Consider the following 15,601-nt stretch of genomic DNA (forward strand, 5'->3'; position numbering starts at 1 on the left):
TCTGTGACTATTACCAGTAATGCATGCCACATTAGTTTTATAAAGTGTGTGTGCATGGATGTGCATATGTGTGCACACTTTTTAAATGAAGAACCTAGAGAAAACAACCAGGAGGCAAGATGATTTAGACACCGGTCTTGTGTTTGAATGAAGGTTGGGAAGTGTGACTGGGTGGGGCAGAAACCTCTGTCAACAGCTGGTGGCTGCAGAGAGGAGGGTTGAGAAGACATTTATTTGGGTGGATTGCATAACAAATTGTTATGCAGGTAGAGTAAATAACTTTATAAATAACATTTCCATCAGTCTTAAGATGGCACTAATTTAAAAAGTAGTGGGGACTGGAGAGACGGCTCAGCACTCTGGAGCACTGGCCTCTCTTTCCATTCCCAGCCAAGATGTGGTAGCTCATAGTCATCTGTAGTCCATTTCTGGGGAATCCAAAGCTTCCTGGGCTCCGTGGGCACAGGGCACACGTGTGGTGCACAGGTAGACTGCAGGCTATCAGCCATGCATGTAACAAATAAATCAATAAATAGAATAGTTTTATGCTGAAATGTAGTAGACCTCTGTAGACAGACTGTTAGCAAGGCCTCAACCTTATCACCCTTGAAGACGGGCCTGAGCTGCGTGGGACCCACATGGGGGAAGGAGAGAACCTGCTCCCGTGGTTTCCCTCTGATGTCACTATGCACACTGCGGCACATGTGTGTTCTCCAGCACGTATGCATGTGCTCTCACACACAGAACAAATAAATGATATAAAAAAATCACTTTTGATGGATTATAGCATCAGTATTAGACAGACCAGGAGAGTCAGTTTCAAGAGCAGAGCTTTGGAAACATCAGCATTCATCTAGTTAGGTGAGAGCTTTCAGAGGAGTGGGCCCAAAGGCCGCTGTGTTCAGAACGCTCTAGGATGAGGGGCTGAGGCATGGCTGGCTAGTGGTGGTAAAATAAGCAAAAAGGCAGATGTGTGTGTTTCCTCTGAAGTTAATATCAAATCAGTAGATCCTTTGCATTGGTTTGGAGGAATTATGTGAGGCTTCCTTTCTTTTTTACTGATTTGGAATGACTTCCTATGCTAATATGGCAGAGTAAATGAATCATGATCGGTTGGTCTGTGTGTCTTCAGTTCTGTTCACGTTCAGGGCATTCGCTGTGACAGAGAAGGAAGCCAGAGATGAGGTCAGCGCTCAGGTTTTGTTTATTGGTTGTCTTTCTGCTCTTTATGAAACTAATCTTGAGGTGCTTTAAGCATTCCTGGTTTCTTTGCATATGTCTGGGTGTGCATGAGTGCTTGCTCGTGTGTGAGCACATTTATGTGTTCGGGTGTGTGTCAGTGCGTGCAGAGGGCACAGGGCAGCACTGGGGTCTCTAGTTTTTTTACTGTGGCAGGGTCTCGTGCCGAACCTGGAGCTCCCATGCTCAGAGCATTAACTAACTGGCCAGCAGGATGCAGGTCCTCCTGCCACCATCTGGCATCACTGGGCTCACAGTTGACCATCATGCCCACTTGACTGTGGGCATTAGGGATCCAGTCTGCTTGAGTGGCAAGGACTTTACCCACTGAGCGTCTTCTCAGCCCAGTACCTCACGTCTGATGTCATGTCACCTCATTCTGCCAGAAAGAAGAGAGACCCAGGAGATTTTTTAACAATTTGCTTCTAAATGGGCAAGTTTTGTTAAGACATAGGCAGGCATTGGCTGTTCTCTGGATCTCAGTCTATGACACTTCCCATGCCATTTCTCCTTCTTAAAGTTGGAGGTGCTTACATCAAATTGAGGGGTTCAGTACATTTTGTAATGTCGAATTTGACTGTTTGGTGGTTGTGAGTATAAAAGAATACAAGTATATAGTAAGGAAAATGAGTATAATCATTAAAAAATGACCACGTGTCTTGTTTTCATGACTTTGGAGTTTCAGCTTCTGAGCCTGTTTTGCTCACAGGAATAGCCTGCGTGGACATGCAGGTGAGGATCAGTCTGGTTTAAAACAGCGACTAGCTTCATGTTTTAGAGCTTCATACTGTTGAATTTTGTTCTTTTCTTTAGAAAAAATGAACACACCAACTCAGTCTCCTCATAAAGATGCAGGGAAAGGAGTGGAGACTGTGGAAGAGTACAGCTACAAGCAGGAGAAGAAGATCCGAGCGACTCTGAGGACCACAGAGCGAGACCATAAGAAGAACGCACAGTGCTCCTTCATGCTGGACTCAGTAGCTGGGTCTTTGCCAAAAAAATCGATTCCAGATGTGGATCTCAATAAGCCTTACCTCAGCCTCGGCTGCAGCAACGCCAAGCTGCCGGTCTCTATGCCCATGCCTATAGCCAGAACTGCACGGCAGACATCCCGGAGTGACTGCCCGGCAGACCGCCTCAAGTTCTTTGAAACACTGCGCCTTTTGCTAAAGCTTACCTCAGTCTCGAAAAAGAAAGACAGGGAGCAGAGGGGACAGGAAAACACGGCTGCTTTCTGGTTCAACCGATCAAATGAACTGATATGGTTAGAGCTCCAGGCCTGGCACGCAGGTCGCAGCATCAATGACCAGGACCTCTTTTTATACACGGCTCGCCAAGCCATCCCAGATATTATCAATGAAATCCTCACATTCAAAGTTAACTATGGGAGCATTGCCTTCTCTAGAAATGGAGCTGGTTTCAATGGCACATCTCTAGAAGGGCAGTGCAGAACCCCTCACACGGCAAACAGTCTGGGCTGTTCAACATACCACGAGCACCTCCAGCGCCAGAGGGTCTCATTCGAGCAGGTGAAGCGGATAATGGAGCTGCTAGAGTACATTGAAGCACTTTATCCATCCTTGCAGGCTCTGCAGAAGGACTATGAACGCTATGCGGCGAAAGACTTTGAGGACAGGGTGCAGGCGCTCTGTCTGTGGCTGAACATCACGAAAGACTTAAATCAGAAGCTGAGGATTATGGGGACTGTTCTGGGAATCAAGAACTTATCAGACATTGGCTGGCCAGTGTTTGAAATCCCTTCCCCTCGGCCATCCAAAGGCCACGAGCTGGATGACGAGGGTGAGGACACAGAGGGAGAGCTGAAAGAGCTGGAGAGTGGGGCAGAGGAGAGCGACGAAGACCGGGCTCCCAACCCGCGGGCTCCAGAGTTCAGGCCGTCCACAGACAATTTTCTGGACGCCCACTCACAGGACTGCACCTCCAGGAGGCTTGAGAGACTCGAGTCTGAGGAGGATTCTGTCTGCTGGGGAGCAGCAGACTGTGGTTCTGAGGCCAGCGTCAGCAGGCATTCTTTGACTTCTATTTATAGACCGTTTGTGGACAAAGCGCTGAAGCAGATGGGGCTAAGAAAGTTGATTTTACGACTTCACAAGCTCATGCATGGCTCCCTACAGAGGGCTCGAGTAGCTCTGCTAAGGAGTGACCATCCAGTGGAGGTAGGTTTCGGTGGCTGCGATGCCAAGATACCACAGCTTTAACCCCACTTCCTGTGCAGTGTTGATCATGTGGACTTTCATAGTCTTAGCATGGCAAAGCGTAAATGGCAGGTATAAGTTGCATATATAATTATTACCATAAAGTACTATGATAAGAGGAGCTGTTAAAAGCTCACCCAAGTTTAGTGAACAGAGTGAAGGTGATTATGCGGATGGAAGACACAACCATGTACATAGCATGGAGAGCGAGGAGTGAGGTGTAAAATGAGGAGGTGGTCCTGGGCGACCACAAGCTGCATCTAAGTCAGTAATAAAGTCGACGTCATACACAGGCATTTCAAAATGTCATGGCCTCCAGAGCCACTGATCAGCCCTTCATTCTCTCGCTTGTACACTTGTCCTGGTCCTGCGGGGCCTTGTACATGGCAGGCAGGTGCTCCACCACCGAGCTGAATCTCTAGCTCTTTGGATTCTTTGAAAAAGCTCGTTCTGGGTTGGGATATAGCTGAGTGCTAAGCCCTGGGTTTAGTCTTGGTCTCTAGCATGGCAAAACAACAAAAACAAAACACCAGAGAACTCCAAACCAGAAATGGAAATAGCTTACCACCCTCCTGCGTAGCAAAGCCCAGTTTTGGTTACTGGATTTTCAAATGGTGCAAGGTTAGAAAGCAATGTAAGACTGTCTAGAAGGGGAGAGTCTCGACTATCTGTCAAGACTCGCTCTCCCAGTGCAGGCAGAGGGATTGGCGCTAAGTGCATATTTCATCATGTCCGCCAGAGGAATAGATTATAATTTGAGTTTGAAAGCTTGACATTTTAGAAATTCCTTACTGTTCAGGGTGGTAAAATTAGGAAGGGGTGTATTGTGGGGCACTGATACAGAGAGTCCAAGATTCGATTTATTGTATAAGCCTGCTTGATTTAGAGTCAGAAATGACAGAAGGCATTTCCATAAGGCAGAGGACACCTGAAGAGAACCCAGGGTCTGCAAGCTCCGTGCCTGCATTCTCAGGGCAGCAAATGGAGGGTTCTCCCTTTTCACACGGGAGACGTTATAACAAGATTTCATCGTGCAGATTCCACAAAGCAAAGCTGTGGCTGTAAAATCAGGATTTTTTTTCCAATCTCACATGGTGAGTTCTGTACTTTGGGAATTTATCAAGACACATGTGACAAGGCAGGGTTTTTTTTTTTTATTACAAAGTGTTAGTTTTGAGAATACGATTGTCAAAGACTGTAATGAGAGCTGCCTTCAGACAGCTGAAGTAGGAAGCTCCCGCTGTGGCCGCTGGGGTTGTGCAGTGTCAGGTAGGCAGTCACAGGTGCAGCTGGAGTCCTGCAGCGAGGCCAACCACACTGGTGTCACCGTTAACTTGGTGTGAAAGTAAGAATTTGTATTCATCCCCACTTCAGGGACACAGTGCCTGTAAGTGGAGGTGTGCGTGCATGTGTGTGCCGTGCATACAGGTGCTTATATGTGTGTGCACATTCTCATCCTGAATTTATTTTGTCTTAGTCATGTTGCTAAGTAGTTCAGGGAAAGAGCCCCTGTTGTTTTCAAGGCTTGAGGACAATTTCATTAAAGTTTCAAAGAAGAACCCCAGGGTAGTCCAGCTGTAAGTCATAGCAGCTGCCTGGAGGAGGAAGACGGAGCAGAGGAAAGGGGTACACACCTACCCCCGCCCCCCCCCCGGAATCAAGATGGCAGCTGCCTGGAGGAGGATGGAGCAGAGGGAAGGAGAGAGCACACCCCCCCAGAGTCAAGATGGCATGGGGGGAGAGGAGCTCCAGAGAAAGAGGGAAGCAGGCTGAGAGAGAGCAAGAGGAGCGCTCTGCTGAGCAACCAGAAGGGGCGACCTGTGGGGCTGCCTGCCGCAGCTGTGTAAGTGAGCAGCTGCCCAGGAGCCAGGCCCTGTCTCCAGACTGCCTCTCCTCACCACTGGCTCTTCTCTCTGGGAAATGCACGTGACCATGTCTTCCTGTCTACCCACAGAGCATGTTTGTGCTTGTGGGAAAATCTGTATGAGTCAAATACAGACTCCTTTATTTTTAGGATTATTGTTACGTTTTTTTCCCTATCAAAGCTAAGTATAAGTCAGTGCGGACTTCTCTCTATTTCTAAAATGTTATTTTCCCTTTAATCTCTTCCAAATAATGGTACATTGGAGGCATTCGAGGCTCAGGGGGAAATGCTCTTGTGGTGGTGAGGGCTGAGCCCTAGTACTTGCAATGGTATGCGAGCCTGTGCGTCCTGCTGCAGTGTTGGCAGCCTCTGGATTGGCTCATGCCGCAGATAGGGCAGAGCATGCCTGTAATTGCATTCTGTCTTTGTGGTTCCTGGGTGATATCATTGAAGGACTTTATTGAAAAGTTATAAAGAAATAACGTTTATTTGTGATATTTGGTTTTTCTTATGTATGCTTTATATCTTTATTCTTTATGATTAAATTACTCGTAACCAGTGTTTGTAAATAACATTTAATAACCCTTTCGAAGCATACTTTACAAAATGCTTTTCTTCTAAGGCTTCATTGCATTTATTGTTTAAAAGAATTGCAGACTGGAAATGTTCCGAGTCTGCTTGCATTTACTCTAGTAACTTGGGCAGCATCCTTGTTAATGACCTGTGTGAACTCTGTTATTGTTGCTCTCTGCTGCTGCAGACTGACCTCCCAGCACACACCCTGACCCCACAGGCGCGCTCCAGTTAGTGGATGGGACTCCTGCCAGAGTTCACATGTAAGGCGCTGTTTGCCATCTGAAAGGGTGTTCTGTGAGACTCTCAGGTCCTCACGTGAAATGAATGCACTTAAACCCGAATGATCCACTCATAATGCCCCAGAACCCCCCAACGCCTGCCGGGGGTGGGCGGTGTAGTGTGAGAGGGAGGAAATGGAGGAGGCTCTAGTCTTCCCTGTCTGCTGAGCACCTAGAGCTGCCCTGAGAGGTCTTTGTTGTCTCCTCATTTATCTTCTGGGTCTCTTGCTCCTTTGCCGCTGAGTCTACTTGACTCTCGGCCCTCTGCTTCCTCTCTCCTCACTGGGATCTAACTTTGCAAACGGCAGACCAGGCCCCCTGAGTGTGAGCGCAGTGCTCCAGTGTCCAGTGCCTGCCTTTCTGGAGACGCTGCCTTTGAGGACAGTGACTGCGGCCTGGCTGCTGTGCTGTCTCTGCTGCCTGGGCAATGTCTTTCGTGTGCACACGGGCCTGTAGTTACTTGTCCATCTACCTGTAGCAGGGATGATGCCCTTACTGTGGTACTAGTGTACCTCCAACTCTTTGCCCCGTATTTAGACTTTTGTTTTTTTCTGGTGAGAACCTGTCTTGTGTGCCTGCGCTCCTTTACCCCGTGAGGACTAAATGCGGAGCCACCATGTGGCGTTCAAGTGTTTCCCTTTGCCATTGTCCTTTCACAGTGAGGGCACTTTCCTAACGCTCCTCAGTGAGGGTATACACATCTTAGTACAGTGTGTGAGATATTAACACTGCACAGTGAGATTCTGTGTATTCTAGTGCAGTGTGTGAGATATTAACACTGCACAGTGCGGTTCTGTGTATGTTAGTGCAGTGTGTGAGATATTAACACTGCACAGTGCGGTTCTGTGTATGTTAGTGCAGTGTGTGAGATATTGGCACTGCACAGTGCGGTTCTGTGTATGTTAGTGCAGTGTGTGAGATATTAACACTGCACAGTGCGGTTCTGTGTATCTTAGTGCAGTGTGTGAGATATTGGCACTGCACAGTGAGGTTCCATGTGTCTTAGTATAGTGTGTGAGATATTAACACTGCACAGTGAGATTCTGTGTATCTTAGTGCAGTGTGTGAGATATTGGCACTGCACAGTGAGGTTCCATGTGTCTTAGTATAGTGTGTGAGATATTAGCACTGCACAGTGCGGTTCTGTGTATCTTAGTGCAGTGTGTGAGATATTGGCACTGCACAGTGAGGTTCCATGTGTCTTAGTATAGTGTGTGAGATATTAACACTACTTGGCTGCATTTGCTAAATTACCACAAACACTGAGAAAGTGCTTGGTTACTGTCTTAATTACTTTCTTAGATTAGAAATTATCATGTAATTATATGTTTAATGGCCAATAAAATACTGTTTGTCTTTGACGGTTAAACACTATGCCAGTCCTTCCTGTAACATAGGAAACCTGAAGAGCCCGCCTTTCTTTATATTTAGAGTGGGTACAGCAGCAGGGATGAGGCTGCCACTCAGTCTTACCAGGTGACAGGTGGTGTCATTTCTCTAGTTTACCCCTGAGGACACTGGGCTAGAGAGGAGGTAATCACAAAATTTGTAGGTAATCTGCATATCACAGTGTTGTGGCTTGTTAGGGGAGCGTGAGCTATCTGACTTGAAAATGTGCCTGGTTCCCAAGCCTGGCTACACATCAACCTTACCCAAAGGCTTTAACAATACACACAGCACCGCCTGCCCTGGATAGCAAATTAGCATCTTCTGGTGTGGAATGCAGGACTGACATCATGGACAAATCTGTGGTCTCCAAGTAGCCAGGCTAGCCCAGTGCAGTTCTGAGTCACACTCCAAGTTCCAAGGAGGCTGTGGTTATCCTCCTGCTGCCATTTAGTGCCACGTACCTTCTGGGGAGCTGCCACAGATAACTTATTTGCTACAGTTATTGCCTGTCTGATTTCATAAGTAGAGTTACGAGACCCTTGGTTGAGTGACAGCTGGAAGCACACATCGCTCATTTGCCTAGAGGTTTTCTGTTTTAAAACAGATTTATATGGGGGAGGCTGTGCCACATGGTCTGACAGCTGTGAGCCTGCAGAATCAGACCTGGCAGTGAGATGGGTCCCATGGTAACAGCATAGCAACAGGGAGAAGAGAGCCAGTAGCAGCCTGCGCCTGGGAGAAGGAAGGTCAAGTAACTTGGTCAAGGGTGCACATGCTGTATGCAGCAGCACCAGGATATGAACCCAGAAGTCTGGCTAAGCTATGCCTGCTCTTGGCAATACTATACTGCCTCCTAGAGTTAACACTTCGTCTCACATGTTTGTAAAGATAATATACCTATCGTATACACATATAATGCTGTCTTTTAACTTAGTGGCTAGTATTTAAGTGGGAGGAGTTCATCTGAAACTTTGGGTTGGGGTTTTCCTTTGGAATACCAGGGTTGTTGATTCTGGGCCTTATTCCCACCCAGGAACTGCTGGCTGGAGCTGACCAGCAGCATAAGAGTGAGTTCACCTCAGCCCCTCCCACAAACATCCCACTGTGCCCTTGTCTGCTGCCTACTTGGCTCCATAGAAATTTCACTTTGTGATGGCATCCTTCCATAGCATAGTAACAAATCTGAGGACCAGGTACTTACTGACAGCAGAGGTCTGGGGTTAGATGTTTCATGGTGCTGTTGGCGGAGCTGGAGCAGAAGCAAGGTAGGTTCTTGTGGGAGTATTCGCCATTAACTTATTGGTTAGACATCGACTCGGCATCCTTGCAATTAACTGGAGATAAACAGTCTTTTCCTCTGGACTGCTGCTCTACCAGGGAACTCAGGCTGGATATGGCTGAGTAACTAAGCATGAGTTTAAAGACATGGAGATTGTGAGAAATGTGCTTCCTGAGGCAGCCACAGACAACTGCCAGAGGTGGGCATCCAGGCCTCCTCTTGAGGAGGAGACTGGATCCTTATTGTCAGGGATTGACCTGTGCAGTATCACAGAGCCTGCTCGCTTCAGTCAGCACGGTGTAGGACGTTACACCAAACTTCAGGTCTGTAGAGTCAGTCTGCGTGGATATCAGACTTTCGGACTAAGTGAAGGCATGGCCTTCACAGCTATTAGTGTACACTGAGTTTCATATAGAAGGGCAAGGCAACCCTGAGAACAGAGCCTTCTGGGGCTAACTCAGGTCAGTGGGTTAAGATGCCAGGATCTGGAGCAGCTGGCCCAAGCCATGCTGTGCACTGGAAATGGGGAATGCAGGGACAGGGAGCCATCTTGAAGAGGGCAATTGACATGGATCATCTCGTCAGCAGCCAGGGTTTATTGTTAAGTCAGCTGTTGAACCCTGGAAAGTTGTAGCTGGGGACGAACAGCATAGATGAGACTTAAGATGCCTTTGCCTGCATTTGCTCCAAACCAGAGGGTTGGAAGGCATAGCAAATGGGTCTTCTAAGTTCCCTTCCTGCAGTTTGCTCTATTTAATCTGTCTAATATGGACAGTGGTGGGGGGAGCGGGGAGGGGGGAGTTTTGTGTTAAGGCTAGGCAAATACTTTATACTAAGCTGTAATTCCTAGCCCAGGTCTGATTTTAAAGGAAAGCAACAGCCTGAGGAACTCCTCGATGATTCCAGAACCATAGAGCTAATTAAATGACCCAAAGCCGGGCTTTCTGACTTTTGAACCTTGATTTTTTTTTTCCCACCCTCATTGAACTCTGATATTTCTAAGATGGCAGTCAAAATGATCTCAAGGGATAGTGTGGTTGGCATGCTTACTTAGAAAAGTATCATGGCGTGAATCTTGGGAATTAGGATGAGACAGGAAAATTTCTAGAGGAGCCAGCAGCCCGGGCCAAGGTCAACATGATGGACACGTGTGTGAGGGTCAAAGAAATCTTGTATGGGAGCACTGAGGAGAGATGAGGCCATCTAGGAGGGTGGGAGCTAGGCCAGGGCTTAGGCTGGTAGATGGAAGGAGGCCTGGAAAGGGTCAGGGAGTCTCCCGTAGCAAACCCCGAGTCCCGTAGACTCTGGCTAAGGCTTCAGTTCAGGTGCCAGCGGGCGAGTCCTGTGAGTGTGTCTTGAGCTTGGCTCCTGTGAGAGGAACGAATGAAAGGTCAGGATGTGAGTGGAGAACAGCCCAGAGTTCCCTGAGTGACAAGGAGGGCAGACGCCAGTGGTACCACAGGTGCAGAACAAGCTACAGCTGGAGATGCTGCAAGTTGAGAGTTTCAAACTTTGATGACCTCACTAAATAAAAGAGGTCAAGGCTTTTTAATACTGGTAATAGATGGAGGTGGAGGAGGAGATAGTGGAGGTGGTGGTGGCGGTGGTAGTGGAGGAGGTGATGTCAGAAGCTTAAGAATGGTGGGAGAAAGTTCCAGGCTTTCCACTTTCTAGGGAAAAGCCTCAGAATTTGGTTGGGGACAACTGAAGCAGTGGATGAGGACACCCAGGACATGGCAGGACTTCCAGACAGCTTGAGGAGACAGGCAACTGAGGGCTGCTGTGGGAAGAAACCGTCTTCTGCAGCATCAGGAAGTGTGACTCCAATGAATGCAAGGTTGGCTGAACTCTGGCTTTTATTTTCATGAAAACAGCGGCTGAAGAGTTTTGTAATCTTGTTTTCTTATAAGTTTAGCAAGTCCTTCATTTCTCAGTCTAGACATAATTGTAGATAGCACTGTGTGTAATGTGTCCCGATGGTTTTGTTTTTAAAAGAAGCTTCATTGTTCCGCCCTTGACGATAGTGTAGGTTAGATTTCTAACACACTGGGACTTGGAGGCTTTGTGTAAATGTTGGACTGTTGGAGACTTGTAGATACGTCAACAGGTTGTAGCAAAGTCTACAACCACAGCTTCAGGCAGTGTCCTGCCACAGTTTTAATCTGTCTTGAACTTTTGCTGCAGTTCTCTGACTTTCCAGGTCCCATGTGGGGCTCGGATTACGTGCAGTTGTCGGGAACACCTCCTTCCTCAGAGCAGAAGTGCAGCTCTGTGTCCTGGGAAGAGCTGAAGGCCATGGACCTGCCCTCCTTTGAACCCGCCTTCCTGGTGCTCTGCCGAGTCCTGCTGAACGTGATCCATGAGTGTCTGAAGCTGCGGCTGGAGCAGCGGCCTGCTGGGGAGCCTTCTCTCCTGAGCATCAAACAGGTGTGCTTCCCACGGCCGCTCCCCATTTTGTTCCGAGGATTTCCTCCCCCAGTTACTACAAACAGTGGAAAGACATGCCTTAGTGTTTGCTTTTACTTCTCTTTGGGGGTGATCTAGAATGTTCTTTACCTTTAGTCCCCAAAGATAAGAGTCTGTCTCAGTCTCTTTCCCTCTCCCTTCTTTCGGAAAAGTGTAAAAACCGGCTGTGCTGTGACTGTCAGTCTTGATAACTGGCAACAACATTCTTTTTAAAAAACTTACTTTTTGTTTTTGGTGATACTTGAGATGAGACCTGGAGCCTTACATGCCAGGTGACATGTTGCTGAACTGTATCTCCAGCCTTCGAAGTTTATCCCTAGAAGACAGTGTAGGTCCATTTGGGCTCCTTCTTTACTGTGTTGGAGGGGTAAGGAGACAGGAAAATGTTGGGATAATGTGGACTTCGTGCATGCTTAAGTAGCCGTGGAGACTGAGAGGTAGAGTCCACTTTTTCCTTCTCAGCTGTCTGTTTCAGGGGGTCTTTGTGGGGCTCTTTTCAGGAACAGCAGCAGAATGACTGGACGTAGTCTTACTGGACAGAGCGAGGGCTGAACAGTGTTGTTAGGCTTTGGCTATTAGCATGTTGTCATGACATACAGAGTAAAGCCTTTCAGGTCTTCACAGGCGCCTGCTAGAGCCTGAAGGTACATGGCTCTGTGAATCACAAGACAATGCAGCTGAAGGAAGACAGGTGAATCCGCTCACACAGCAGGTCCACAGAGGATGTGTGTCTGTCTGTCTGGTCATTTGGGAGTAGGCCCCGTGTCACTTGCCACTCCTGTGCCACTCCGCTCCAGCCAGAGCTGTTTCCACAGTAGCCCCACTTCCTTTACACTGTCCCGTTTTCCCTTACTGTCTGCCTGGTCTACCTGGCTATAGTTTTATCTTGTTCTGTGTACCGCGGTAGGCAGCTGAGCCCTGCTAGTCAAACACCTATCCCCGTTCCTCATCAACACTTCAGATACAACCCTGTAACCCAGGGTGAAGTCTATTTTGGCTCAGTAATGGGGCTCTTGTGGTGTTAAATAGCAGTTTATGTGAAAGCACTTCAGTGACCAGCAGGGCTAGGACTGATGTCATATTTCAGAGAAAAAAAGAAAAGAAATTTTCTGTTATAAGTATTCAAGGATCAGTAGTAAAAACCTACATGGCATTTAATACAGAAAAGTAGACATAGACACTTTTAGGAGATGTGACTTGTAGCTATAGTTCTTACACCATGAATAATTAAAAAAAAATTTAAGGGCTTTTGTCTTTAAAAGCAGCTTAGCTCTTATTTTAGACAAATTGAAAATGCATAGAAAATAACACAAATTAAAAATAGTCCCTGTTCTCCTGGCATCCAAGAGATGAGCACAGAGCATGTCTTCCATTCAGCTGTCTTCCCTGCACACACACTCCCTATACATGCCAATAAGAGATGAATTGTATGTATGTGTTGTACATGTGTGTGCAACACACATAAGTATTCCCACTTTCCTCCACACTCTGTCAATCAAGACTTTACAGGCTGCAGTGCTCCCCAGGTGTACACACCCGCACTCGTGGGTAAGTCTCCTTTGCATCCCTGATTATTGCTTGTAGTAGTAAATAGTGAACTGCCCATCAAAGAGTCTGGGAAGCTGCAGCCTTTGCTTCCTAGCTACTGCCCTGAACTCCTTCCATGGCTGCTGCCTCTGAACATCGGTGTGACATGTCAGTGGTCTGTCCTCAGCCCCTGGGACTGTCGTTCCCAGCCTGATCATGGAAGAGGCCCTCTAGGTCACCTCACCTCTGTCTTCTTCCTCCACCCCTCACCTGCTGCACTACCACATCGCAGCTTTTGCCGTCCTTTTCTGTTTTCCTTGAGTTCTGATGTTATCAGTGTAGCTTGGTTTGCCACTTTAGTAGTAGGTGAAGCCACACCCTGCAGAAGGTAAGCTGTGCTGTATTACTCAGAAGCCACTGTTTTCTGTGGTTTGTTATTTATATCTTGGTTTTGGTTAAAATTCCTGTCCCATGAGCTTTCCTTCCTCCTCTACCTCTTGTCTTACAGTATACATTGGTAAGAGTGGCTTATGACGTGAGGTTTGTTTTCACTATCAGTTCACCTGTAGGCTGTATTCTAGCTGAGCAGTGGCTGCTATGTGATTCTTCACTGTGTGCTCAAGGGTTACAGCTGGCTGAACTGTCACACACAACAAGCTTCTCTGGAGTCAGACTATCTCAGACTCCTCAGAGCAAGGTCCCTCTGGGGCTTTAGTGGGGCAATCTGTGAGGACCAGCAGTCTATGTGGCCAGGGTGTGCCGGTGACAGTGGTGTCTTTTGTGTGTGCTCTCTTGCAGCTCGTGCGAGAGTGTAAGGAGGTCCTGAAGGGGGGGCTACTGATGAAGCAGTACTACCAGTTCATGCTGCAGGAGGTTCTGGACGGCCTGGAGAAGACCGACTGCAACATGGATGCCTTTGAGGAGGACCTGCAGAAGATGCTCATGGTAAGAGAGGGGTTCTCGGGCTGTGTGCACTCAGCATGGCAGTCTGACCTGCTTCTGTCTGTATGGCAGTGGATGACACCCCCCTCCCAAAAAAAACCTTATTTTAAAAAGTTCTCAAGGATTTTTAGATTGACATTTTGGACTAACCTTAGCCCAGTCTATTGTTTAATTGTAGGATAATTCATCTTATATTAGAAAAAGGATTAAAACTGGCTCTTCTTCCATCTAATCCCCAAACAGTAGTCCATTTTACAATTCCTGAGATGGGTGCTGGGGGTCTTGCATGACTCAGGAAATATTGGAGGAAAGGAGAACACCACTAGTGGGGACCAGCCAAGAACGGCTTCTGTTCCTGCATGTCTGGGACCCCTCAACACAGACGTGTCACAGAGCACTTCATCTCAGAGATGGGGCAAGGCCACACAAGCCGCCAACTTAAGGACTTAGCAGTCGGAGCAGGCTGTACTATGTTTCTTCACAGAGCCCATCTCATCCTTGCTGTCTTAGTTAAGATCTCTGCTGCTGGGAGGAGACGCCGTGACCACAGTGACTCTTGTAAGGAAAGCATTAATAGGGGTGGCTTACCGTTTCAGAGGTTCAGTCCATCATCATGACTGGGGGCATCGTGGTGTGTAGGCAGACATGGTGCAGGCAACAGGAAGTTGACCTACAGTCACACTGAGGGAAGCTTGAGCAAAAGAGACCTCAAAGCCCTCCTCACGGTGGCACACTTCCTCCGACAAGGCCACACCTCCTAATAGTGCCACTCCCTTCCGGGACTATTATTTTTCAAACCACCACACTCGTTCTGTGTTTCTAATCTCAGGGCTGTTCGTGCTGTTCTTTCCGGCCAGAATTGATCTCCTCCTCGCCCACTTAGACTTACTTTCAGGTTGTACTTTCTGCATTTACAGTTGAGCCTTTGAGCCTACACCTATCCTTACCATCTTTGAACTCTCAACAGTTGCAGTTAGATGTGACTAGATCATAACATTTAAACAGCCTGGCAGGCCAAAGCATCATGAATTGGGGCTGTAACTTGTAATTCCCTTGTGTCCCATGTTGTGTGGTAGAGATCGTGTATAGATAGGAAGAGCTTTAAAGCCAAAAGAGCCATTTGGGAGATTGTGCTCAGTCCATTTTGCCCATGCCATATTGACCGGACTGCCGTGTAGCTTTGGAGTTATCTGCACAGGGTGGGGGTTCAATACACTGAGTGGCCACTCAGCCTCAGGAGAAAAGGTAGGAGGTGGGCAGAGGGGCTTACAGTAGCTAGTGTCCTAGGAGAAATTGTTTGGAGAGAGCACAGAAAAGGCTGGAGTGTGTGAAATGCCGTAGATCTCTCCTGTAGGAAGGTGTAGCCACTGAGACGCTGTGGTGGGAAGCAGTGTACAAGTAGGTCTCCTCTCCAAGTTGTTAACTCAATGAGTTTGGAAAGACACAGTGTTCTTTGCTTCTCAAAAGCTCTTTGATGGCTTCCAGAGGCACATTTAGTGCCTTTTACCCTGAAATGGTGGGGACATGGGGTTATAAGCCACACTCCCCTTTCCTGCCCTCGGGGTGTCTGTGCCCAAGCTGAGATGAGAACCTTGCAACAGTTGTAGGGAAGTACAGCGTTTCATTTGGCTTTGCTGCCCATGGCTGCTGTGAATCAGACTGTAGCATCTTGTAGATGCCAATGTCCTATTGTGTGCTGGAAGGATGGTCCAAGGAGCTGCCTTGAGGACTGAGGGGGCCCAGCATCAGCATGTCTGTGGAGGTGAGCAGATAGATTGGGTCTTGGCAGTACTCAGATCATTTTCGCCACAGACCCTCCTCTTGA

General features: G+C 47.7%; 1 protein-coding gene across 2 annotated transcripts in view; it reads left to right on the plus strand.

Moving 5' to 3' along the window:
• Nucleotides 1–15,601, plus strand: part of Map3k4 (mitogen-activated protein kinase kinase kinase 4) — a 96,753-nt gene that overhangs the window by 42,502 nt on the left and 38,650 nt on the right. For both annotated transcript variants that reach the window (XM_075950811.1, XM_075950803.1), the window contains exons 3-5: nucleotides 2,053–3,416; nucleotides 11,026–11,268; nucleotides 13,633–13,779. In XM_075950811.1, coding sequence (XP_075806926.1) covers nucleotides 2,053–3,416; nucleotides 11,026–11,268; nucleotides 13,633–13,779 — 1,754 coding nt within the window. The remainder of the gene's footprint in view (nucleotides 1–2,052; nucleotides 3,417–11,025; nucleotides 11,269–13,632; nucleotides 13,780–15,601) is intronic.

Source organism: Microtus pennsylvanicus, chromosome 1 (genome assembly GCF_037038515.1).
Source record: "Microtus pennsylvanicus isolate mMicPen1 chromosome 1, mMicPen1.hap1, whole genome shotgun sequence".
In the NCBI taxonomy this organism is placed as follows: Eukaryota; Metazoa; Chordata; class Mammalia; order Rodentia; family Cricetidae; genus Microtus; species Microtus pennsylvanicus.